The sequence below is a fragment of the Meles meles genome, chromosome 19, assembly GCF_922984935.1.
Source record: "Meles meles chromosome 19, mMelMel3.1 paternal haplotype, whole genome shotgun sequence".
NCBI lineage: Eukaryota > Metazoa > Chordata > Mammalia > Carnivora > Mustelidae > Meles > Meles meles.
In genome coordinates this window covers 26,632,548-26,659,182 of record NC_060084.1, presented here as the reverse complement: position 1 = coordinate 26,659,182, position 26,635 = coordinate 26,632,548, and the positions used below count along the sequence as shown (strand labels likewise).

General features: G+C 57.4%; 1 protein-coding gene across 4 annotated transcripts; it reads right to left on the bottom strand.

The window, feature by feature from the left end:
• Positions 1-2,192: 2,192 nt before the first annotated feature.
• On the bottom strand, positions 2,193-23,038 carry CCDC102A (coiled-coil domain containing 102A). 4 transcript variants are annotated; one of them, XM_045986944.1, is made up of 9 exons: positions 22,988-23,038; positions 14,613-15,360; positions 12,426-12,652; positions 9,688-9,796; positions 7,401-7,517; positions 6,809-7,018; positions 6,402-6,572; positions 4,965-5,068; positions 2,193-2,750 (listed from the first exon to the last, which is right to left on the bottom strand). In XM_045986944.1, exons 2-9 carry the CDS (start codon positions 15,201-15,203, stop codon positions 2,621-2,623), a joined length of 1,659 nt encoding a protein of 552 aa, XP_045842900.1. In that variant the 5' UTR covers positions 15,204-15,360; positions 22,988-23,038; the 3' UTR covers positions 2,193-2,620. The 4 variants fall into 4 exon arrangements, with proteins under 4 accessions (XP_045842900.1, XP_045842896.1, XP_045842899.1 ...); XM_045986940.1 differs by lacking the exon at positions 22,988-23,038 and adding an exon at positions 22,499-22,713; XM_045986943.1 differs by lacking the exon at positions 22,988-23,038 and adding an exon at positions 21,961-21,972.
• Positions 23,039-26,635: the final 3,597 nt, after the last annotated feature.

Genomic DNA, 26,635 nt, shown 5'->3' with positions numbered 1-26,635 from the left:
AGAATGAACTGGGTAGGCTGAGCCTGGAAGGGCTGGTGGCACTTTGACAGGGGCAGGGCAATTCTGGTGGCACTGAGGACTTCAACGGGACCAGAGCTGCGGGTCTTTGGCTCAGCGGAGGGCAGGGGCCTTGCCTTGGAAGGGTGGGGTGTGGGAGCTGTAATCGGGGGCCCGGGCTCTGGCCTGGGATCCATCTGACCTGGAACGCCAGCATCCCCACCAATGAGCTGTGTGGCCCTGGGCGCGTTACTTGCTCCCTCCGGGGCTCTCTATCCTTGCTCAAAGGAGGGAAGAGGTAGCGCCTGCCTCAAAGGGCAGGAGGCGCATGGCGTGGCTCCATAGGCCTTGCCAGTTGTTGGTAGTCGCCCCGCGTGCCCTCTTCTGAGCCTGCAGTGGACACGTGCACTCACCCACTAGAGCTCGCACTGACTTTGGACGAGCAGGTTCCCATGGCCTCCGGGTGGGAGGGGACATATATAGAGTGAGGCTGCAGGGAGCGGCGGGGACTATGGCCCACTGAGGTGCCTGTGCCCCCGTTTCGGGCAGCACCTGCCTCTCCACCCCAGGGGCCCTGCCACGCAGGGCTGTGAACCCAGCAGAAGCGCTGATTCCTCATGAGAAGGAAACCTACATTTTCCTGAGCAACTCTCCATTACCAATACTAGCAATGTGTATAGTATCATTTTTAAAGCCCCATTGGAGCCAAAGCTGACCCTTCTGTCGGCAGAGGCTGCCCCCCCACTCCCCCGTGAATGAGGGGACATGAAAGCCGGGAGCGGAGAGGCATTCCAGGCCCAAGGGATCTTCCAGCCCTGGGGTCTGTGGCCACGTCTCCAGTCCCGAGACTTTGGTTTCTCCTTGGACAGTGCAGTAGGAGCCCAGACCCTCTCCTTGCTGACATTCTCAGGAGCGGCCCCACCCGCAGGCAGGGCCAGGAAGGGGGCCTCTGCTTAATGCTCGGGCCGGAGGTGCCAGGGTGTCTGGGGGAGCCCACAGGGCAGCGGATCTGCTCTGTGTCTGGGAATGGCAGGTCCGCCTGGGGCCTGGGACAGTGGCTCTCAGGGCTGCTGTCAGCGAGGGCCTGGCTCCTGGGGGTCAAAGGGCAGCATTTCAGCCTCTTCTGGGGCCAACTTCCTGTTTGGGAGAGAAAACAGAAAGACCCCCGGCAGGAAATGGCCCTCGTCCCACAGCTTCCCCTCAGCACTCGGGCCCTGGCTTGTGGGGAAAGCCCTATGGCGGGTGGCTCCCCATGGCTGGGGCTGGCCCACTCCTTCCTTTCCTCTCAGAGCCATTGAGGCAGCTCCCCTCCGCAGACACAGCACCCTAGCACACCCACGGCGCCCCAGCAGCTCCTTGCACACCGCCTGAGCACAGGGAGCTCGCCTCTTATGCTGGCTAAGACATGCGGGCAGATCCTCTCTCTGCAGAAAGCAGGCCTGCTGCCGAGGATTCATCTAGAGAGTCTCCTTAAGGGCAGGGTCTCAGTGCCACCTCGACCTGCACATGCAAACATGTAGGCTACTGTGTTCTGAGTAACAGTTTCCACCAGATTTAACAGAAATCTGCTGGTTACAGAGGGCTTAGAAATTAAGTATCAAAAATAAAATTAAAACTACCTGCAATTTCATTACCTAGAGCAGGGCTGGGGAAAGAGAAAAGGATTGATTATTTATGGTGTTTATACCTACCTCCAGTCGCCTGAACTTCATCCCTTGGGACAGAGCCCATCTGGCAAATCCCTCCTCTCCAGGGCACACCTTTAAGTACTTTAATAATAACTAACCTTTACTGAGTTCCAGACGAATTCATCTTATTCTCCTGACACCTGTAGGATACGCCTCAGTTTACAGAGGGAGAAATTGAAGCTCAGAGAGGTCAAGTCACTTCCCCATGGCTGCACAGCCAGGAACGCACAGGGGCAGAGCTTTGAATCCATCTGGTGCAGGCTCGCCGTCTTCTGTCCTCCAGATCAGACACAAACCAGACCTTTCTTTCCCCTCGAAGGAGGTGGATTCCAGGCCACCGAGCGGCTCAGATGTTCATCCACTCATTCTTTCTCACATTCGTTCATTCAGCAAGTCGCCTGACGTTCGGGAGCTCAGGCTGGGTGCCGGACCCAGGCTGACTGCTGTCCCCCACACCCCCTGCCCCCACCTGCCACAGTCTGAGGACTCTGCCCCGAGAACCCAAGCTCCATTTATTACAAAAGACTGAGTTTAGCACATTGTCAACAGCTGCACCTCACCCTCAAGGTTCAGAGAGGCAGCCTGGGTCGAGGCCCCCACAGCCCCCTTTGGCACCCCCTTGCCCCTGCACGAAGGTCCTGGGTGGACAGGGCTGCTGAGACTGGGTCCTGGAGTGGTCCCGTGTTTGTAAGACCAAACGGATCCAAGGACCCCGCGCACATATGTGAAATACACACGGATAACGTATACATGGGCTGTGGCTTCCCCTCCACGGGGTGTTGCTGGGGTGGGACCATCGGTGTCCACCCTGGGAGAGGAGGACGTCCGCCATAGCAGGGAGCACGGCTGGGCAGCTGCGTCAGCTGAACCCTCCGGTCAGCCTGGGCACCCAGGGGCCTGTGGCCATAGGCGGGTCCTGTCTGGCCCTGGGAGCTCTAGGCCACCTGGATCTGCAAGTCCTCGTCCTCATCCAGGTCGCTGGCTCCGTCCCCGGCCTCCTCGGCGCCGAAGCGAGCACTTCGGATCTTTCCGAAGAGGGGGGCGCTCTGCTGCTGCCGGCGGAGCCTGCGGGCCGGGTGACAGGAGGGTCGGGGACAGTCAGTCTGATCATGATCATGGGTGCTGCAAACAGCTTGGCTGTTGTTTAGCATATCGCTGCCGCTAGGCAACTGCTGGGGCCTTTTCCCTCCAGTTTCTCGTGTCACCGCATCTTCCCAGAAGTCGCTGGGATGAGGGCGGTGCTACTGTCACCCTCGTTTGACAGACAAGGAAACTGACACACCAAGAGGTCAAGTAATGTGCCTATCCCCCAGACAGCAGGGAGTGAGGCTGGGCTCTGCAGCGGGCTGAGGCCGGAGAGGTGAAGCAGCTCCTTAAGGTCACCTTGCTAGGATTCGAACCCACACCAGGCTCCAAAGACCACAGGGACAAAATTTGGAGGTGGAGGAGTTGGAGGTCTCCTTTACCCTTCACGACAATGACAAAGGGCTCTGCCCTAGTTCTTCCCCACTCTGAAATTCCTAAAGCCCCCGTTTACAAGAGCTGGTGGAGGAAATGCCCATCCCCCAGCAGAGTGGCCGCCTTGGCTCCATCTTACTGGAAGGCATGAATTATTAACACGGCAGGGAGGGGCCCAGGCGGGGGCCTCCATTACTGGGCCGTGATTTAGTGAGCTGTCCCCGGAACATTAAAGCACAAAAAGTTGGAAAATAAAATGAGGCAGCGGTCCTGGGCAGCCCTCCCCTCCCCGTTGGAAGCACTCAAGAGGCTGGGCACAGCCTGCCTGCCCATTTTGGAATGAATGGGGCTGAAGGACGTGGCCAACCAACACTGCAGTAAAGCCTGGGGCTCGGCGGCCCCTGGGGGTGGGGGGTGGGGGGGCAGAGCGGGCAGCGCTGGTCAGACATGAAGTGTGACCTGTCACGCCTGGGCCCTGTGCAGCATGTTATGGGCAACATCCCAGGTAGATGGGGAAACTGAGGCCAGCTGTGAGGCCTGGCTCCGCAGCCTGTATTCCTAGCCATAGAAACTCAGCACGTGGCAGCACACAGTATAGGCTCTGTAAATCATGGCACTGATGGCCAGGGGGTTGGGGGCGATCTGGCCAGACCCCCCACCCCAGCAGTGTGGCTGTGGACACACCCTCCCTCTTAGGCCTCAGTTTCCTTCTCTGCCAAGCTTCCTAGAAAAAAATATCTTCCACTTCCCTTCTCTTGTAGAAGCATGATTCTTGGTGGGACCCAAATATAAGTCCCCTCCTCCCCCAGCCCCCAGCAGCCCCCTGGGAGGAGTAGCAGCAGCAACAGCTGACAGTTCCTCAGCACTTACGACTGGCCAGGAGCTTTTGCAAGCTCCCTGAACTCTCACAATAAGCAGGGGTTAAGAAGTGTATTGTCCCCACTTTACGGAGGAGGAAACAGACACAGAGAGGTCAAGCGAGTGATCCAAGACCACACAGGCCACTTCCATAGCTTCTAAGCGCAGATTCCCACCCACCTGGCTGCAGAGCCCCGTCTCTCTATCCTCCGACACCACCAGAAGCTGCGAGTAAGGGCCTGGCACAGGAAGTCAGCCCAGTGGTCCTGACTCCTGGCTGGTGGGGCGCGTGGGGAGTAAGGAGGGCCTTGGACTTGGACTTGGCTCTCTGTCACCTTACGGGCCTGGGGAGAGTGTTGGGAGAGGGGCACCTTGGAGTATTGGGATGGGTAGTCAGGGCAGGGAGGAACAGTGTGATGGGTGGGTGGGTCCCATGGGTGGCTCCCCCACAGACCCTGCGGGCCTCCCTCACGAAGGCTGCCGCTGATGGGTTGGGCACACCATATTAGGGCTGGACTCCTCCATGCTTCCCTGCCTTCCCATTGCTCAGGTCCCAGCTGGCCTGGGGACACCGCAGCCCAGGGATCCTAGGGACTGCTTGTTCTTCCTATCCATGACTCCCCAGACCCTTAGGTCCTGCCAGCTGCCCCACCTTGGACCTGGCCTCTTTGACCCACTTTCCTTCCCTCTCACCACCCACCCACCTGCCGGCCAGCCAGTTGCACGCACATGATTCCAGGACCCCCAGCTGGTCTCACTTCCTGCACTCCCCTTCCCTGGTTTCCTGGCCCTGGCCCTTCCTGCCTGGAGGGGACAGGATTCTGGCCCCAAGGGCCCCAGATCTCTTCCTCCGCTGCCTTCCCCTCTAGCCTGGGCTGGGGAGGAAGTCTCTCCCTGGCCGGCTTCTGTGTCCTGACTGGGACTAACCCCCAACCCCCCGGGGTGGGGGTGCGGCACACCCACCTGGACTGCAGATGCTCCAGCTGCACTTGTAGGTTCTCGCTCTGCTCCGTCTGCTCATCCAGCGACCGCTGCAGCTTCCGGGCCTGGTTGTGGGCCTCGTCCAGCTGGCAGGGGAGCAGGGCCAAGAGCGTGAAGGTCACCTTGAATCAGCCTGGCCGGCCGTCTACCCAGAACCGGCCACTCCCGCCATTCCTCTGCCTTTCCCAAGAGAAGTGCGTATCTGTCCTTTGAGGCCCAGACCAAGGCCCACCTCCTCCAAGGTAGCATGCCTTTGCTCCTCACCATTCCCTGCTGCCCCTGCCTTCCAAATCTAGCCATTCTCCCATGCACCCAATCATCTACCCATCCATCCATCCACCCACCTACCCACCCATCCATCTATGCATCTATCCACCCATCCACTCACCCACCCATCCACCCAGCTATTCACCCATCCATCCACCCAACCAGCCACCGATCTATCCATCTATCCACCCACCCACCCACCTGTCTAGTCATCCACCCATCCACCCATCAGTCCACCCACCCAACCATCCACCCATCTCCCACTTAACCAGTCACCCACCCAACCATCCACCCATCTACCCACTTAACCAGTCACCCACCCACCCACCTAGTCACCCACCCAACCACCCATCCACCCATCCAACTTCCCATCCGATCACCCACCCACCCACCCATCCAGTTATCCACCCATCTAACCCCCCAACCACACTTCCATCCACCCACCCACCCACCCACCTATTCAGTCACCCACCCATCCACCCATCAATCCACCCACCCACCCATCCCCATATCTACCCACCCATTCAGTCACCCACCCATCCATCTACCCTTCCACCCATCCATCCAATCACCTACCCATCCACTCACCTGTCCATCCAGCCACCCTCCACCCATCTACCCACCTATCCACCTACCCATCCATCCATCCAGTCACCCCATCCATCTACCCATCCACCCATCCATCCTCCCATCCAGTCACCCACCCATCCATCTATCCACCTATCCACCCACCTACACAGCCATCCATCCACCAATCTATCTACCCCCCACCCCTCCATCTATCCACCCATCCACCCATCCATCCAATCTCCTACCAGACATCTCTTGTGACACCTCATCCATCCTCCTTCCCTCCGTCTCGCCCTCCCTTCCCCATCCACTGGCTCCTCTATTCTCTCACATATCCATTCGTCCATCCACAGAATTACTTCGTTGTTCCATTTCCACGTCTACATGCTACAGACCACCTACATGTCCAGCACTCGTCTATCCATTAACCTATTCAGCTGCTCGTCCCTCCTGCCCATCCGTTCTTCCCAAGCACCTATCCACTGACCACCAGACGCCCGCAGAGGGACCCGGGAGGGCCGCGCAGCCCCCTCCTCCGCCGCCGAGGTCTGAGGCCGCCCTGCGGGCTGCACGGGGGCTCACCTCGTCCTCGGCCTGGGCCAGCTCCTTCTTGAGCTCCTCCACCCGCAGCCGCAGCTTCTTCACCTCCGCCTCGTGCTGCTCCACCCGCCGGTTGGCGTGTGCCAACTCGGCCACCTTCTCCTGAAACTGCTTCTTCAGCTTGCCGTGCACATGCTTCAGGTCGGCCAGCTCCTGCGGGGGAGCACGTGGGGTCACAGGGCGCCCGTCGGCTCAGGCTACCGGCTTCGAGGCTGGAGGGGTAGCGTGAAAGCACGGGCGCGGGGCCTGGCCCCGGGGTACGCCTGGCAGGAGCGGCTTCCAGGGTCATGGCTGCCTCTGTCCTCCCCCATCACCGCCCCCTGTGGGCAGGAGCTCTACACACAGTAGGTGCTCTGCCCCGGCCCTGTCCGAACCACCCGTTACCCCACCTTGTTCTTCTCGAAGAGCGCAGCCTGGCTGGCCCGCAGGTCACAGTCCAGGGCGCTGGCTGTCTGCCTCCGCCGCCGGGCAAGCGCCTCCTCCAGGTCCCCGACCTGCGCCCGCAGCTTCTTGTTCTCGCGCTCCAGGCCCAGCTTCTCCGTCTCCAGCCGCTCCCGGCGACCCCACTCGGCCGCGTTCTCAGCCTGCAGCCGCTCCATCTACCACAGGGCAAGACAGGGTCAGGGCTCCAGGGGGAAAGGGGGCAGAAGGGCCTGAACTGCGTGCTCCCTGTCCCCACCTCCCCCTCCAGAGCCATTTTTGGCTCCAGGAAGCAGATCCAGCTGCAGCAGCTATAATTAACCTGGGCTGATTTCACGGCGTGCAGGATGTGAGGGCCCTTCTGGTCTCTGTGTAGGAGAAAGGCCTGCCGCCCCCCGCAGACCGCACTACCTTCCGGGTGTGGCTGGTTCCCGCCTCAGCACACAGACCTCCTTCTTGCCCTCTTAGAGGAGTGGTTGGCTGATGGAGGCCAGGCCCCTGCCTCCCCCCACCGCTCCCCTGCCAGCCCCAAGCCCTCCCAGGTCCCGCAGGCGGCCTCACCTCACCCCTCAGCTCTGCCATCTTCCTGTCCATGCTGGACCGCGCACCTAACTCGTCCTCCAGGTCTTCGGACATGCGACCCAGCTCGTCCTGGTGGGCCTCCTTCAGGATGCTGAGCTGCAGGACACAGTGCAGCCAGCTTCCATGAGAACCAACAGGGTACATCCCAGAACCAGCTCCAGGGGATGGGTGCCGGGGCAGGAGTGCTCAGCAAGGAGACTGACGTGGAGCCCTGATGCACCCCTGGGTATCCAGAACAGAGCCTGAATCTGACTGCTGGTGCTGCTTCCGGCATTTCACACCTCCTATCTCATGGCCATCTAGCCTCCCAGCGTCCACTTGGGGCCCCCGTCACACCACCTTCCACAATAGTAGCTCAGAATGAGCTCTTTAAAAAAGATAAATCCAATCACACCCCCATCCCTGGATGCCTTAGGATAAGGCCCAACTCCTTTCTATGGTCTCACAGTACGGTTGGACCCTTGTCCATCTCTCCTCTTAGTTCACTGTGTTCTAGGCTCGAGTCCTCAAACACACCAAATTCCCATCCACCACTGGACCTTTGCACATACAGTTCTCTCTACCTGGTACACTCTTTCCAAGTTGTTTTACAGGATTGACTTTTTACATTCTTAGGCTTTGGCCTAAATGCCCCTTCCTAAAGGGAGGCCTCTCTCCTCCTCCCTGACTACAAGGGGTGTCTCCTTTACTCTTGGTCCCACCCCTGCAACTAGCGTGTGCGCATGGGAGGACAGAGCTGTCCATCTTTGTATCCCCATATGGCCTTGGCACTGGGTAGCCCTGGGAACTGACTGAAAGCACTCTGTGTATCTGAGCAGGGTCTGCGTGTGGGTGCGGGCCTGGCCACACGAGGATCATCTGGGGTGACTGTGGCATGGCACGGATGTCCTGTCGTATAGCAGGAAAAACAACAAACTAACACTGTGTGCGATGACACGAATAAGCCCAAACCCTAACACTGAGGGAGAGCAGCCAGTTATGAGAATCTTGACATCTACCTGCTAAACGGAATATTCATGTTCTATTCATTTCTCCACAAAGCATTTCACTTCATAACTTGGAAAGATTAAAAAGGCAGATTCCCAGACCCATCCCCCAAAAGATGCTGCTTCTGGAGAGTGAGGGTTTTAGGATTTTTCCTGAGAGAGTCTACTGTGAGACAGTCTTGGTTGCTTCCAGGGCAGTTTCAGGCTCTGAGGTCTGGGGGAATCTTTGCTCCCTCTAGAAATGCAGCCTGTCCCACAGACTTTCTCTGGGTGGCTGCGCCCCCTGGTGGCCACAGAGGGCCCACACAGGAGGCAGGACTGAGTCTGCCCTGAGTCCCCAAACTGCAGTGGTGGGATCTCCTCTCTGACAGGTGGACCTTCAGTTTTGTCATTTATAAGATGCGGACCTCAGGGTCCAGCTTCCTTGACTCCCTGAAGCATCACTGAGATGGAGCAACACTAGACCTCATGAATGCTACCCTTCAGCATGGACTAGGAAGCCCACTGAAGTCTGGCTCCCTTAGAACCTCATCTTTCACCTACTTCCCTCCAGCCACACTGCCCTCTGCTTCCTGCACATACTAGGCTTACTGTGGCCTCAGGACCTTTGCATGTGCTGTGCCTTCTGCCAGGAAATCTGCCCCCATAGCCTCTCAAGAATGGCTTCTTTATTCATCATTATTATTATTTTTAAAATTTTTATTTATTTATTTGACAGATAGAGATCACAAGTAGGCAGAGAGGCAGGCAGAGAGAGAGAGGAAGGGAAGCAGACTCACCGCTGAGCAGATAGCCCGATGTAGGGCTTGATCCCAGGATGCTGGGATCATGACCTGAGTCAAAGGCAGAGAGGCTTTAATCCACTGAGCCACCCAGGTGCCCCAGAATGGCTTCTTTAGATCTTGCCTCAAATATCACCTTCTGAGAGACCATTCTTCTTTTTTTAAATTTATTTATTTACTTACTCCTTTATTATTTTCATTTTCTCAGAAATGACATTCTTGACCCACCACCCCATGTCTCTTATTCTGTCTGACTCCTTCCTAGCTTATGAATTTCCCTGCCTGGTTACTGCTGGTACGCCCCGTGCCTCACCCACAGCTTTCACAAGGTGCGCTCCTGGAGACGGACACTGCCTGCCCCAGCGCTCAGAACAGTGGATGGTGCGTGGCCAGAGCTTGACGAGGAATGACTGAACTCCCTCCTTTCTCCCACTCCCACCGCTGAAAGTCAGCAGTACAATGCTGCTTCCTAGGAAGACCACTGTCTCCAAGACTCACCTGCTTGAGCATTTCCTGCTTGGTCTTGTTCAGTTCCTCGTACTTGATCTTCCACTGGCTCAGCTCCCCCTCCAGCTTCTCAATGTTCCTGCTCAGCGCCAGTTTATCCCTGGAGAGAGAAGGAGAGGTAGACATGGGGGTGAGCCCACTGAAGCTCTCTGCTGAGAGTCCTCCTGTGTGGCCTATACCTGGGGAGCCGGTGTCCGAAGTCCTTGGCTCGGCATTCAAGGCCCTGGAACCCCACATTGTGGTAGGCACCCCGGTTTTGCATTCCTTTGGGAGCTGGACTCCCCACCCCCTGCACAACTGCAGGTGTCCAGGGAAGTATGTCCAGGGTGTCCAGGGATGCGGGAAGGTGACCAGGACTCCAGGGCATTGGCTGTGCCTGGCCAAGAATCTCATGTTCAACTGCCAAATATGACCTCTGTTTCTGTTTTATGTACTGGGGTTGCCTGTAAGGCAACATATGGTTCTGGAGTCAGAAAAGCTGGAAAATGCTGTCCAGTGGGTCTCAGATGGAGGGGTCCCCTCTTGTCATCATCACTGGGTTGGGGGTTCTCCTACGATCCTCACTCTACACTCTGCTCTGTGCAGGAATGAGATGCTGGCGGAAACGAGCACGGGGCCTGGCCCCAGCACACAGTAGGTGCTCAATGAAGAGCTATAGTTACCCTCACTCTTCAGCACGCTGTGCCTCATGGCCCCCCACCACCAGCCTCCCTGTCGGGAGCCCCGACCTCTCATGCCTCTAACACAGGCTTCTCAGAGGAGATAGGGCACCCTCTAGGAGGCGTTTCTAGAAACCCTGCATGACCGGCTCACTCGGTGGGCAGGGACGGGGGTGCCTATGTCCTGCACTGAAGGCCTAGGGCCATTCCGCCCCTCCAGGAACGATCTTGCATCCTCTGCCAAGCATGTATGCCCAGTCGGACACCCCCGGGTGTGCAAACCCTCTGAGCGCACACCCGCGCTCTGATTAACGTGAACAGAAAGTATCTTTTGTACTCACAGCCCTTCCCCAGGAACAGAATCACTTATAAACTGAGGGAACGGTGTGCTTTGCTTGGTTCAGAACTTTCCCAAAGGCTGTTCCTCTCTCAGGAAATCTTGTCACCAGGACAGCGCTGGCATATCTGAGCCGCGGACCCTGCCCGCCTGCACCTGCTGTTTTTGTAGCTGTCCTGGGAGGTGACTTAACCGAGCCCGTCCACACAAAGCCTGACTGATTCGGAAGATGGGCTATGGACATATTTACTGGGAGGGTTAGCAACACTACCCCTCTCTGTAAGGGCTCCAGATTCTGACCACATCTGCCCCTCGGACACTATGGATTTCAACTAAATGGGTCCACTTACATGCGGGTCATTTTGATAAAAATGGTACAGTACTGTATTTTCCTTTCTTTTTCTTACTGTTTTCTTTCCTCTAGCTTCCTTCATTGTAAGTATACAACACGTGATACACAGGACATACAAAATATATGTTAGTTGACTGTTTATGTTAACAGTAAGGCTCTGGTCAACGAGTTAAGTTTTGAGGGATCAAATTCAGGGAGTCAGATTTTCAACTGCATGGGGGGGGGCGTCAGTGCCCCTGAGCCCCACATTGTCCAAGGATCGACGACACTTCATTATTTCTTCTAGTGGAGCTGGGCCTCAGTGTGTCCACATCATAATACATATATTTTGTTACAAATTCCCCTCATTTCTGCTTTACATTTCAGTTAGTGAAACAGGTTGTTTTTTGCCCATCTTGCTTAGACAATTTTATGGGCTCACAGTTCTTGAGGCTAGAAGTCCGAGATCAAAGTGTCAGGAGGGTTGGCTTTGTCTGAGGCCCATGAGAAGGAACCTGTCCCCTTGCTTCTGAGAGTTCGCGGTCCATCTCTGGTGTCCTTGACTTACAGAAGTATCTCCCGATCTCTGCCTTCATGCTATCTATGCATTTAATTTCTGGACAGATAGGGAGTATTACAAAATGTTCATTAAAATCAGGCCTTGCCCGACGAAGGTCACCAGTGACCTCCATGTTCTAAATCCAACGGTCAGCACCTTGTCCTCGTCTTCCTTGACCAGCTGCTCCCACCTTCCTCTGTGAAACAGGTGCTCCTGGTTCCCCTGACCCTTCTCATACTTCCTTCTCCTGTCTCCTCTGCCGCTGGGCTCTTCTTCCGATCTCAAAGCCGGAGGGCTCCAGGGCTCCATTCTCTGACCTCCCTCACCCAGCTCATGGCTTTTGAAATCATTTATTCCCTGCCAAGTCTCGCATTTTTACCTCCAGCCCATATCTGCCTCGTGAACTCCGGACTCACTCATGTACCCAGCTGCTGCCTCCCTGTCATCTCAAATTCAACTAGTCCAAACCCGAATTCCCATCTGCAACCCTCAACCTCCCTGACCCTCCTTCCCTACTCTTCCCTTTGCTCAGGACGTGCTCTCCCCTCTAGGACGTGAGCTCCATGACGCTGGGAGTGGGGAGGGTTGGGAACACAGGTCTGACTCAGAGCAAATGCATGATATGTATGTTATTTGAATAAAAAACTTGCATTGGTTAATAAATAAGGTTAATAAAACAAAACTGCATTGTTCCGGTTAGAACACACTGCTCTGAAGTTCCAAGCCTCAAGCCTCAAGAGTGCCAGGCATCTTCAGTGAGTCTCACGTTCTACAACACAGACTTGCATTCCGTGATTGTGAGGGGGCCCGCCGCCGGGGCCCTGCTTCTCCACCGGGACTTACTCTCGCTCCTTGAGCAGCACCTTCTGGGACTCATCTAGCCGCAGCCGCAGGGCGGTCAACTTGGATGCATCCTCCTCGATGGTGGCTGTGTCCTCCCAGGGCAGCCGGCTGCGTTCCTGGCGGCCCGAGCTGCCCCGTGGGCCCCCAGGCCCCGTGCTGCGTGCCTCCCAGCAGCCCTCAGTCTCCTCTGGTCTGCTCTTCAGCAGGCTCTCCACTAAATCCAGCTCCTGTAGGGACCAAGGTGGAGGAGTGACTGCTGAGCCCTCACCCTCTTGGCTGACCTCATGGCCTTTCCCAGACCCTGGGTCTGGGATCAGCTTGGTGGGTAACCTTAGACAAGTCACATAGCCCTCTGGGCCCCACCCCTTCACCTCTTGGAACTGTACATAGAGTCAGCCACCACAGTTCCCTGTATCCTAGAAGATGGCCCTGGACAGGTGGTGAGCTCCCTGTCATTGGAAGCATGCAAGCACATGGTGAGACACTGATGTGAATGGATGCAGAAACAGGGACTCCTACAATGGATATGAACCAGATTCCCTCAAAAGGAATTCTGGCTCTAAGATCCCATTCTTCAGGTGCAAACACTAAGACACCAGGAGATAAGTGACATCAGAGATGCATAGAAAGACAGCCCCTGTGAGCAGAACCAGCTCCCAGAATGGAAGCAGTGAGGGACTGTTAACTCAGTGTCAAGCCCCTGAGCTTCCCATTCCTCTTTGCCCCTCCAGCCTGCCCTGCTGCACCCAAGGCCTACTTCTGAGCACAGACCTGAGACATATCCATGGCCTCTGTTCCAGCCTGGCTTCCCCTGTCACCTTTCTAGATGAGTCTAGGCCAGCTCCTTCCCCGTCTGGCCCTCAGTTTCCCTATCTAGATGGGGGCTTTGAATGCCACCTGGTCCAAAGCCTTATTTCATAAATGGGGACACAGGGAGGGAAGGGACTGGCTCTGGGCCACAGAACACAGAAGTGGCTGGGCTGGAGAAATGAACTCAGACTGTAATGCCAAGGCTCCCCATGGTACACGCCACCTCCTGGAGTGAGACTGACATCCGCAGCAAGCACAGGGCAGGAACAGCACCGTAAGGCTGGCTGACAGGGGCTGTCCTCTGCCCCAAAGAAGAGCAATGAAGGAACACCACCTGGCCGACCCGGGGAAGTGGGGGCTTCAGTCACCAGGAGGCAGCAGTGCCCACTCTAGCCTACAGGGGTGGCAGGGGCTGTGCAAGGGACAGGAAGGGGCAGCCAAGAATCTTAGCTGGAAGAGCTGGACTGTCTGGGGATGGCGCTGGGAGGTCCCTGAGCCTGGACTCCGCTCCTAGAAGGCCTGCTGGGTCAGGAGATGCTGTCCTCCACAGCCACCGTTCACGCTCTGGCCACGCTGATGATTGCCACGGACTCCAGAGGTCACCCAGGTTAACTACCCGGCACTCCAGTCACCAGCGGGGGGACCCTGGTACTTACTTAATCTCCCTGCACCTCAGTGTGCTCATCCACCAAGCAAACACCTCGGGATTGTGAGAACGGCACATGCAGAGCTTACTGCTGTCTGCAGGAGCTCACAGAATGATGGGAGCGATCATGCCCCGCCTCTGGGCTTCTGCAGGTCTAGAACGCCTGCCTGCACACTGTGCGAATTCCTCCACATCCTCCTAGTCTCGGCCGAGGTGGGACCTCTTCCAGGAAAGCTTCCATGAAGCCCCCTCCTCAAAGCCTGGTTCAAGGACCTTCTCTGTGCTCCTAGTGCCCCGACAACCTCCCATCTCTCAGCTCTGATTGATGTGGGTTATAAATGTTTACCCCCTATACCGCCCCCCCAAGCCCCCATTCAAGTTGAAGGAAAGAACAGATTCCTCTCTGCTGCTAATAGAGGTCTACCAGGCACAAGCTTCCATTCTACTCCTGCCGCAAATGGGCAATTTTAAGGTTTTGCTGACTGCTCAGGTGTAGGAGTGGAAGGCCCACCAGATCCCCCGCCTCTCCACCCTAGGGATCTCCGGAAGAATGCCGTCCTGAGGTTCGGAGGAACAGAGGCAGGTGCAGCTGAGTGAAACCTCCCAGGGGACTGAGCCCTTCCTATCCCCCTTTCTCATTCCTGCGGCACCCCTTCCGGACCCCAGAGCCAAGGGCTCTGCCCAGGAGCCCACCTCCTCGCCAGACCCACAACCCGACCCGTGCGGCGCACCTGGCTGCCCTGGGGCACTTCGGACCCGACGTCGCGTACAGGCTCCTGCTCCCTCTCGGGCTCGGGCTCCGGCCCATCCGGCGTCCTGTCAGCGGCCCCCCGGGCGCCCCGCAGCCGCGCCAGCTCGCGGCCCCGCGCCTCGCACTCGCCCTGTGCCTCCTGGCGTTCGCGCCGCGCGCCGGCCAGCTCCTTGGTGAGCGCGTCGAGGCGCTGGCGCAGCTGGCGCACCTCCTCCCGCGCGCGGTTGCGCTCGGCGCGCACCTTGCTCCACTTCTCGCGCCAGTTGGCCGTGCAGTCCGACCACCAGCGCATGGTCTTCTCCATCTGGGCCGCTCGCGCGCGCGCCTCCTCCAGCTCCCGCAGCCGCAGCTCCTCGCGGCTCTCCCAGTCCCCGTCGGCCAGCAGTGCGGGTGCGGGCGGCAGCGGCAGGGCGGGCGGTGGCCCCGGGGACGGTGTGCCGCTGGGCGGCGTGGGCGGCAGCGAGTCAGCCGGCCCCATGCGCTCAGGAGACGGGCTGCCTAGGATGGTCAGGAGGCTGCCCTTGGACAGCTGGGGGGACTCCGCCAGCCGGGGGCTGGGCCCGTGGCTCATGGTGCGGCTGAGCGGGTGGGCCCTGGGTTCCAACTCTGGGCGTACTCAAGGGCCCCACGGGGGATGCCTTCAGGATGGGATACCACTGTGCATACTGACCACGGCTCTCCACTGCTCTCCCGGCTACTGGGTGGGGGAGGCCTCCTCCTCCTCGCACCTGTGGGAGAACACAACCGTTAGTAGGCGGTGGCCCCCATCTGTCCATACCCATAAGCTCAGCCATGGGAAGGGCAAAACAGGCAGCAGGAACAGCATGGGCAAAAGCGGGAGGAGAGAAACGGTCTGCCCCAGGAAAGCCTCAGTGAGGCTGTAGTGGTGAGCAAGAGTGGGCCTGTAACCGCTTCCTTAGGGGCATTGAGACACCTCCTGCAGACCCTTCACACTGCAGCCAAGGCAGCTGATCTGAAACCCTGATCTGCTGTCCCTGACCTTCAAGTCCCACGTGATCCAGTGAATGCTCCTTCTACTCCCTCATCTCCACCCCAAGTGCAGCATGCTTGCACAATGACATTGCTGCCAGGACTCCCCTCCCGGCCTCCTCCTGCCCTGGGCTAACTCTTTTCAGCCTTAAAATGTATCTCAGTTATCACCTCCTCCTAGAAGTCCTCCAGGACCACCTCAGGCCAGCTGGCCTGCCCCACCTGTGTCTCCATCCCGAGTGTAACCAACCTCACCTACCATTTATCTGTGTCTCCTCCTGCTCTCCATCCCCACCCAAGGCTGCGAGTTTGCTGAGGGCTGGGGCTGGCTCTTGGCCATCCCAGCATATGATGCCATGGCAATAACATTTGTGGAGGTCTGACTACAGGCCAGGTGCCATGCCCATGGTCTTCTGTGAACTATCTGACTTACTCCTCTCAGTAGACCCAGGGGAAATGGCTCCCATTTATCGCAGAAGAAAAAGGGAGGCTCAGAAAGGCTCAAGCCCAGATCTGATTCCAGATACAGGGTGAGGTAAGGGCAAGGTGTGTGGTGAATGCGAGGCATGCTCTGGGGTTAGGATGGAAACAAGCCAGAGTCTAGATGGCAGGGGTGCAGCGTGGTGAGAGGTCCCACTGCTGGGCTCTGCTATTCTGGGCCACATCACTTTAAAAGACGTGAGACGCATGTCCTTCTCCTCTCTGTCCCCAACCCGTCACCCTCTCTCTCCATGGTGGTCTTGCACTGACCCCCAGCAGCAGCCCCTGGGCCTCCACCCTGATGGCCAGCTCTTCCTCCGCAGGGCACCGCTGGTGAGGCTCTCATCAGCACCACAGCCAAGGGCCTCAGCACTGGCTGCTCCCAACACAGCCCGGCCAACTGTCTCTGTCCCCTCTAACCATTTCCCCCCTCCAACAGCTCACTCTCAGCAGGTGATCTAATATCAGAGTTGACAGCAGAAAAACGGAAGCCATCAGATGGGGACACTCTCCAGGTCCTGCCCCCAGGACCATGGCCCCCTCCTCTCTGCCCCTAGGAGGCTGGAAGGGCTCTCCCTCCCTGCAGCCCAGGCTGTGCTCCAGAACGCCTCTGCACCTCGAGGAGGATGTTCCTCAGATAACTGAGACTCAGCCTGGTCAAACTGGAACTCCTCTCCATTCCCTCCACAACCACCTCCTCCTTCTGGACGCCCCCTCTGGGAGAAGAGCACCTCCTCACTCCTTCATGCTGTGGAGGACATTCTGGAATCTGCTTTCTCCTCGCAACCCCCACCCTGCCAGCTCCAAGTCCTGCCTGTCTGTCTGCCACACATCACAAGGAGCTAGCCACCTTCCTCCTACGTGGCCACTGGCCTGTCAAGCCACGACCATCACCTCCCACCTAGGCAACCACAGCCACTGCCTCCCTGCCCTGAGTTCCCCCGCAAGCTGTGCCTTCTTCAAATCCATTCTGAACAGCAACAGCCAGAGGGAGTTTTTAAAAATGCCCATCTGGGGTGCCTGGGTGGCTCAGTGGGTTAAAGCCTCTGCCTTTCGCTCAGGTCATGATCCCAGGGTCCTGGGATCGAGCCCCGCATCGGGCTCTCTGCTTGGCAGGGAGCCTGCTTCCTCCTCTCTCTCTCTCTGCCTGCCTCGCTCCCTACTTGTGATCTCTATCTGTCAAATAAGTAAATAAAATCTTTAAAAAATAAATAAATAAAAATAAATAAATAAAAATGCCCATCTGACTGTGCCAGTGGAAACACCTTTTGTTGTCAGCAATAGCTGGGACAGCTTTCTTTTTTTTTTTTAATATATATTTTTTTTAATTTATTGGACAGAGAGAAATCACAACTAGGCAGAGAGGCAGGCAGAGAGAGAGGAGGAAGCAGGCTCCCTGCGGAGCAGAGAGCCCAATGCGGGGCTCGATCCCAGGACCCTGGGATCATGACCTGAGCCGAAGGCAGCGGCTTAACCCACTGAGCCACCCAGGCGCCCCTGGGACAGCTTTCTAGTTTCAAGTCCGAGCTCATGTTCTCTAGGAGTCCAACTCCAAAACTTCAATCCCGAAAGCAGCCCCTTGATCCCACCACTTGCTCTCTGTCCCTCCTGCCCACCGCAGCCCTCTTCCCTCACCCAGCTCCCATTCCGTGGCCCTGGCCAATGCCTTTGGTGCCCCAGCCCCTCTCTTGTCCTCTTCTCTCCCAGCAACGCCAACCCAGGGCACCTCCCCAGCTCTATCTTGCCTTCCCCCATCCAAGCAGGAACGGCAGATTTCCCCACCACGTGGACAGGCGTCAGGACGTTAGCATCTCAGTGTGTTCAATCATTCTACTGCATTTCTCTAGTCTGTTGGCTGTTTGTTCATTGTCTGCCTCCCCGCCAGGTTATCAGTTCCAGGCTCAGCTCTGTCACCAACCTCATGTAAGCCACCTGCTCCTTTCTGGGCCTCAGTTTCTCCACCTGCAGAATGGGGCTGCGGTGAGGGTGAGGGAGACCAGTGCACTTGACCAAGGGGTCCTTCAGATTCACATGGACACTAATGCAGTTCCCAGGGGCCCCCTGCCCCCAGACTCATGCTCAGTAGGTGGGGGGGGCTGGGGGTTTGCATTTTAGTAGTCCAAGCTAGGGACACCTGAGTATTTGGTGATGCCTTGTTACCACCCAGAGTCTCATACATACAAACATGTATATAAACATACATATAAAAATGTATGTCTCAATGCCAACAACATCCACGGGGACAAAGTCACACATGCAGACACGGCCACGCGGAGGGAGGTTCCACCTCCCCATATTCCACTAACTCCCTGGCCCTGCACGCCCTCTGACTCAGTCTCCCCACCTGTGCGGTGAGGTGGCTGGCCCAGATACCATCTGCATTCACAGACATCATTGTACACCCGTACACGTGTGCAGACACACAGGCAGTCCCATGCAATGTGAATACAGATATGAAGACCTGGGCAGACACACATGCCTTCAACGATGGCCCCATGCGCCCACAGCTGTATGGATGCAGAGACGCTCACCTCGGAACAGAGGGTCACAGATGCACCGGGAGACACATGCAGCCAACATACAGCTGGATACACACACAGACACGCAGACACTCATCCCCAACACAAACGCGGACACACACGAACACACATATGGGCACTCACACTCCTCCTTTCCCCGTTTTCCTGGCCCAGCTCCATGAGGAGAAGCTCTTGGAAAAGAAAAACAATGTGAGAGCCTGAGGGGGAGGGGAGGAGGCAGGAAATCCCAGTGCCAGCCCGGCGCCTGCCACAGCCACGCGGGTTATAGGGAGTGGGGGGAATGTCCTCCAGGCTCTGTCTGTTGGGACCTTCTGGCCACCCCTAAACGGAGAGGGTGGCAGGGACGGGGGCCAGTGCCATATCCCCCCTGTGTCCCAGGCCTGGCATGGGGCTCAGTGGCGTGGGGGTGGGCTCTATCCAGGAATCTCCAGCCTGTCGTGCAAGGGGCAGGCCAGGCGCCGCCCAGGCCCCTAATGGCTTCCAGGTGCCCACGCTAGAGGCAGGGGTGGGCTCCAGGCTCAGCTCCTGTTGCCCTTCCCAGCAGCCTGTCCCACTCCCTCCTGGGGGCTGGGGGAGGAGGAAGGGGAGCAAGGGGGAAAGAGGAGCTCCACACAGCCCTTCTGCCTTTCCTCCTGCAAGCCCAGGAGGTCCCCTGGAGGCTGTGTGTGCACAGGTTGGGGAAGGGGTGGGGGTCCCATAGCTGGTTTTCTTGAGAAGCCCACTCACCAGCACACCAGGAACCCTGCACCCTGTGTAGATTCAGGGCAGACGGACCCTGCCTAGCAACGCCTTCCCTTATCCCCCCCCCCCCCCACCTGCCTCCAATCCCACTCACATAACACAGCCTTGGGGAGACACACTCACACATAGCCCTAGTAACCGACACAGTCACTGCGAGTCCTGCAACACAGAAGCTCAGCTCACAGTTACAGAGACAGGCTCGGCTGCCCTGTCCTGCCCGTCCCCTCCCCACCAGGCTCAGTGCCTTCTTCCCTTAGGGTGTGTGTTTTTTTTGTGTGTGGGGTGGCCTCCGGATTCCTCTAGGGTGTCACCATCCCCCAAAGAGCAGGTCAGGGAGGGACCAGCCACCACAGCCCTCAGAGAGCTTTCCCTGCCCCACCTGCCCCTCTCCTCCCCTCTCCTGCCTCCCACCAGCCAGACGGATCTATTCCTGCTTTAATCCTCATGGTTTCTGCTCACCCTGCTCCCCCAACTCGGAATGGCCCCTCTCCCCACTCTGATGAAACCCCCACCTGTCCTTCAAGCTCGGTTCTACCACCTCCTGGAAATGCCTTGATCTCCTCAACCCCAACTGCTCCCCAGGGGGCACAGCCCTACAAACTGTCACGGCCAGATCTGGCCAGCTGCTCTCTCCTCTTGCAACGCACGCCTCTCTGATCCAGATGGGACACTTGTGCCACTCACAGCTTCTAGGACAGGCCTTGGATACAGGATTTGCTTAACACTGGCTGGTGGGGTGGGCAACTGAAGGCTAAACCATGACCTTGCATCCCCTTAGTTAAGCAGTCCTCCCAGTGGGACCCAGAGCTCCTGAAACACAGTCTCATAGCCATCTTCATTGCCCCAGGCAGCTCCTGGTCCATTCGAGTCAGAAACTAGAATGTTTCGATCCCATACTTGCCTCAGGGTAGGCTCTCATCCACCTTGTTCACAGAAAGTGACCAGTGGTTCCCGCTGCTTGTGGAACTGTTTAGAAGGTCTCTCCCCACATCTTTCTCCATCAGCAAACTCCTACACATTCTTCAAGACCCTCTTCTGGGGAGCCTTCTCTGATTTCACACAGAGTATGTTAGTGTTCTCAAAACACTGGCACCTCCCTGTTCTTCAGCAGTAGTCACAAGAAATCTTGGTCTCTCTGGCTGTCAGCACAGGGTGCAGCATACAGCAGATGCTGCATAAATGCTTTCTAGGCTGATAGAAGATGGATGGTTAGGGGTCTTCTAGTGAAGACGGAAGACTGAACTATCCTAAGGGTAAGGAGTCATTCTGTGGCCACGCTCCGAAACACGCAGGTGTCTGAAACTGTCTGTGGCCAAGGTCAAAGGCAAAGGTCATCTCGTGGCCAGGTCAGGGATCAGTCCTCTTACCTGAGCCTAAGTGGACAACTTTGTTTTTTCCTTAGCATGTTTAGATAACGGTCAATATCCAGTGAGAGAAGTGAGCAAAGCTGAAGCCTGGATGGGGGCCAGCAGAGGGGCCTGGGGGTTGCCAGGTGGCCCAACTCTTCCCTCAAACTCAGAACACTCCTCCATCTTTCCAGAACCTTTCAGGTGGCGCTCTGGAGCTGCCCATGGCCACAGGCCTGGCTGTGGGCAGGGAGCAGAGCCCAGCAGGAAACCGCAGAGGACAGCCTGATTGGATAAATGCAGGGTCCAAGGCTGGTCAGCCCACAAACTGTGGGCACCTGTTCCTCGGACCTGCTGCCTGGACTCCAGCCACTGGATCACCACGAGAGGACTGAGAGGAGTGAGGGAGGTAAACAGGGTCTGCAGGCTGGACCTGAGCCCCAGGGTAAGCACCTCTGGCCTGTCCCAGGAATCCCCATCTCAGACCGAGGAGCCACAAAGATGTCCTAGATCACATCGAGAACTCCTTTCTTTATAACCGGCCAGCTTAGGCCCAGAGGAGTGACTACTTGCCCACACAGGGGACCAGCAGCAAAGTGGGGGTAACCTGGGGGGGTAGGGCTGGAGTGCTGGGATTGGCTGCTTCCACTCCTGGGATATGTCTACCAAAGCGCATGAGTTCCCCTGGGAACACTTACAGGATGGGGGTCCTCAGGCATCAGGCCAAGTGGCCAGGCATAGCTGGTATGGGAGAGAGTGAGTGCCTTTCATGAGGGCCAGCCAGCCTCTCAGCAACTCCTTGAACTATTCTCTCTGGTAGGAGGGACATCCCACCAGTCCCGGCTCTGCCACTGATAGGCTGCGTGATCATGTGCAACTTTCTGCCCCACTTGGGACTGTTTCCTTGCCTGTACCATGAGGAGAGGAACTAACAAGATTCCTAAAAGCTCTGTCCAACAGGTGGGCAGACCCTGCGCCAACCCGAACCAACCTAACCCCCATCTAGGTCTGTACAACCCACCCTTAAGATACAGAAACCAGAGTCCCGGGCGGAGAACCGGCTTGCCAGCTATCATCCACCCGCACCATCAGAACCGTGAGGCAACTGAGGCCCACTCCAGTCTCCTCGCACTGAGCCATCGCTCTAACTGCCCCCCACTCCTTCCAGAAATTCGGTTTCTGCCCTCCCACGCCACAACTCGCGTCCGCCCTCACTTCCTTGCCCCCTCACCAGCCTCCCCGGTCCGGCAAAGACGCCCCGCTCCCTCTAGCGGCTGGCGGAGGGCAGAGGGGGCTGCCGACCCCTCATGGAGGTGTCCCGCCCACCTCGCCGCGCGGCTCCCATTGGCGGCCACCGCGGGCCGGGGCGGCAGCGCCGTGCTCCCATTGGCTCGTGCGCCCTTCCATCCCGCACTCGCCATGGTGACCACGTTGGGTCCCCCGGGAGAGTTCCAAATTCCGCCCCCGCCCGCCGCCCCCCTCCCGTCCGGTCCCGGCCCACAGCATTCCGTAGGAGGCCCTGCCCCACCCCCCCGCCAGCCCCCGCAGCTCCTCCATACCCGAGGCGCCGGGTCCCGGGAGGTGGGGGGAACTTGGGCAGGGGGCTAGGAAGTTCTGCTCGGAGTTTGGGGGGTTGCTGCGGACGCTGAGCCCCTCTCCTCCAGCACGCCCCCAACTTAACCCCTTCCCTCCCGCGGAAGGTTCGCTGTCTGGAAGGAGTTCCCGGGACACAGTGGCTTGCCGCCCCCTGCACTGCCTCCCTCGCTCACCTCGGCCGGGGACCCGCGGGCTCCGGATGTCCGACCCGCTGCGGCTGGGCGGAGCGGGCACCGGGCTTGCTGCGGCCGCCGCCTGGAGGGCCGTGGGAGGGCCGCGGAGTCTCCTCCTCCCTCCGGGGGGGTGGGGAGAGGAGACGGCGGGGCGGGGGCGGTGGGTCCCGGCCAGCGGCGGCCCCTGTGTGACCCGGGTCCGCGGAATCGCTGGGTGGGGGCACCAGACTGACTCTGGGGCAAGGGGCGCGGGCCGGGGCGGAGGGCTCTGCTGGAGAGCGAGCAGGACCCGGTCAGAGGCCCCACCCCCGCTTGGGGCCGAGGGTGGGGGGACGGAAGGCAGGGTCTGGGGGCCCCGCAGGGTTCGACTTTCCCGCCTCAGGTTTCCCGAGCGCCAGCAACGCACTAGGCGCCCTGCAGCAGTAGTGGGCAGCGCCTGTCCTGGGCTCCGCACGTGGGGCGCGCTGACCTAGTGTTCACTTTTGTTACCTGCATTCTTCCTAGAGTCAGCAATGCAGCCGAGCGGCCGCGAAGCAATGAGGCTCTGCCTGTAGCCGGGCCTCGGTTTCCCCTTTGTACCACAAAAGGGTTCACCAAAGTAACCTCACGCGCGTGGAGAAGCCGTGGTGGTGCACTTGGCCCACCCTGCGGAGATTCTCTCCGAAGTGCCTCAGTGCTTCCTGCCGGCGACAGGGCCGGGCTGGCGGTCCCCAAGCAATTACGGTAAGGCGCTCAGGCGTGCGCCCTGTGGCTGTGGGGCTTCCTCTGCCCTTGGGAATAAGGTGTCTGCGGTTTGAGCGGGACGTGGGGTCAGGCGCCTCTCCTCGGGGCATCCTGTACCTGGAAGGCAACTGCGGTGAACTCCACCCCCACCCCTTTTCTTAAAGTAGTCTCCACACCCACCGTGGGGCTTGAAGTCAGGACCATGGGGTTAAGAGCCCTGTGGTCCACCGTCTGAGACCGCCAGGCGCCCCTGCGGTGAATCTTTCTAAAAAGACAACCGGAACTTCACAGAGATAGCGAGGGCAACCAGACTGCATCAGGACTTTGCCTTGAAAAGGAAACTAAAAGTGCTGAAGAAAAATTAGTCTTAAGTCCTGATTAACCCTAATTTAGATTGTGTGCTCAGAGGACTGAATATCTGCCTTTCCCGGGCCCAAGGTACGCAGAAACCAAAGACCAGCCTTGCAAAGTTCATAGCATTTCCCTCCCCCGCAACACATACCCCCACCCAAATCGGCCTCCATCAGATGCTATCAGTTTCTAACCCTGCAGATATGAAGCAACTAAACAGACAAGCGAAACTGCAAATCTTGCAAAAAGTGTGGGGTTTCGTGAAGTTGGCATGACGCGGTGCAAATGAAGTCGCAGCTGACCACAGAGGAAGAGAACATCACTTAGAGAGAAATGACGGAGTCCTTCCAGAGAGAACTGACTACCAAAGGATTCCAAAGCTGAGGAAATGCTCAGGGGGCGCTTATGGATCAGACTTACCCAAAGTCCCACCATGGCTGGTAAGGACAGCCATGGGCCAAGAGCCCCCAGGTCTTTCCCAGAGTTTCTGGAGGCAGTAGGGGGGCTGGAGAAGGTTGAGGAGGCTGAGTCGACAGTGAACTTCAGTTCCAGTTAGATCATCACAGCTGGGCCCTTTCTCTTAAGAAAGGAAGTAGTCCTTTCTCCCCACCTTGCAGCAGGTGGGGAGATCCCACCGTCATGGAACCAAGATGGGGACAGACCTGAAGCTTGGCAGTTCATAGGAATTATCTCACTGTTCAGCCGCCCCACCAGCCTACAGTGAGAGAGAAAAGTGAGAATCAGAGGTCAAGGAACAGGCCTGGAAGAGGCACAAAACCAGAAGGTCTGAGAGCCCTGATCTGACTCAGTGTTACTGTTGTCCCCACTCTTCCTGAACCCACACCCCCAGACTGCCCACTGGTGTCAGCCTCCTGGCAACCCTCCGAAGGGGTTCCTTCCCCAGCTCAGCCCAGTGGGCTTTTCAACAGAGGACTGTGTTGGTATTTTCCACATTCCAGAAGTTCTGTCTTGTACCCCTGCTGCCACTTTTTGCCATCGACTCCTAGCACGTTCCCTGCCCGTCATTTCCATGTTGTAAGACGTACGAGTATTTTCGAGTAAGTAGGACATCGGCATCGGTTGCCATAAATAGAAGAAAATCATAAAAATAAATACCATGTAAACACACAACACCACTGAGAAACTAGAAACTGGCTCTTTGTTAAATAGGGACGTGATTGTACACCTTTCTCAAGAACCAAAAGGTAGAGGCCACCCAAGCGTCTGTCAGGGGACAAATGGATAAATGATATTGGTCTATTTGTACATTCAAAGGAATATTATTCAGCCTTAAAAAGGAAGGAAAGGCTGATCCATGTGAAGTGAAATAAGCCAGTCACAGAAGGAGAACTATTAGGTGATCCCACTTCCATAAGGCTCCTAGGGTGATCAAGTTCATAGAGACGAGCAGAGCGGGAATGGTGGCTGCCAGGGGCTGTTGTCAGGGGGTGGAGGAGGAGGGAACTTGCTTCTTAACAGGGACAGAGTTTCCCTTTGGGAGGTGGAAAAGTTCTGGAGGTGGACAATGGTAATGGCCGTGTAATTAAGGCCACTGAACTGTACACTTAGAAAAGGGTCTAAATGGTAAATAATATATTTTGCCACAATACAAAAATCATTCAAAATCAGATATCTCATTTTCTGTGTCCAATAAAAGGTTGAAGAATGAAAGAAATAAGGACACAGGGCAGGGGAAGAGAGGAGTTAGAGAAAATTTGGCTCTAAGAGTAGCCTTCTTACAGGTGCAACCAGGATTGGAAAACACTGAAAACTAAATGAGTTTTTTGTGGTGCGATTCAGTTTATGACACGTCCTGTTGGCGGTCCCCCTTCCCGTCCTTCGCTCACAGGGTGAGCAGCCCTATGGGGAGAGACATGTCACTGGGGATGGTGTGTGGGTGGTGGGAGGTGGCCTGCTGCCCTTCTCCCTGCCTGGGGTGCTGACCGAGGGACTGGCATGCTTCTAATGCTCGGGCATCTGGGAAATTTAATAAGGGAGTCAGAGACAGAGCAGCCTTCTTAGGGGAAGCAGAACAGGAGCTGCCCCATGGGCCCCTGAGGGATGGAGAAGAACTGGGGTCCTGCCCAGCACATGTGTGTGTCACAGCTGGGATAGAGCAGAGAGGTGAGTGTGACTGTGGCCAGCTCATCCAGAACTGGCCGGACACAGAAGCGGGATGGGTGTAGACCATGAAGGCAATAGGGAGCCACTGCTGGCTTTTGAGCTGGGGAGGGTCTTGGCCGTGGTTTCCAGGGTCTGGAGAGCAGGGTGAGGTAAAACCAGGACTCCACCAGAGGCAAGGCATAGCGAGGCTGGCACAGGTCCCAGGTGGAAAATAGGGGGGCATTGGGGTGAGCGGGGCTTCCTCCTGGGCCCCGAAAGCAGCCGCTTGGGTTCACAAGAAGTGTAAGGAGGAAGACTGCTGGTGGTGTAATTCTAGAGGTGGCTAGGAGGCCTCAGAAGGAAGGGCTTGGAGGTCATGATCTGGGTCAAGTGCAGAGAAAGACAAAGGCTTGCTCAAGTCATCCAGCGGGAGTGTAGTCTGTAGCCGAGGGGTCAGGTCACAGGTGCATAGACGTCCCTGCTGCTGCAATGGCCGTGGTGGGCCTGGAGACGTGGGTCTGAGCTCCCCCTAAGTCTCGCTGCCCTCAGAGGCGCAGCTCTCTGCCTGCTTCCTGTAGATGCCTGAGCTCCCCACTGTGGGTTGTGCTTGGGTGGGGGAAGAGGGAAGAGAGACCCTGTTGGGACTTGCCTGCTTTCTCCACTTTGCTGCTTCCCCATCTCACCCTGGGGATAGGAAAGTACATTCCTGAGTCGGAATTTTCCCAGGGAGTTTGGCTGAGCAAGAGAGAGCACCCTGCCTCCCACCAATTCACACAGACACCTCCCCTTCCCCTTGGGGGTTCTGCGGAGGAAGTAGCTGCAGCAGGATAGGCGGACCAGCCCACTAGCCACAGTCTGGCCCGGTCATCTCTGCTCTCCGTTCCCAGCGAGGCCTTTCCACAGCTGTGAAACACACTGCTGGGGGCTTGACCAGAAATTTCTAGCTCAGAAACACCACAC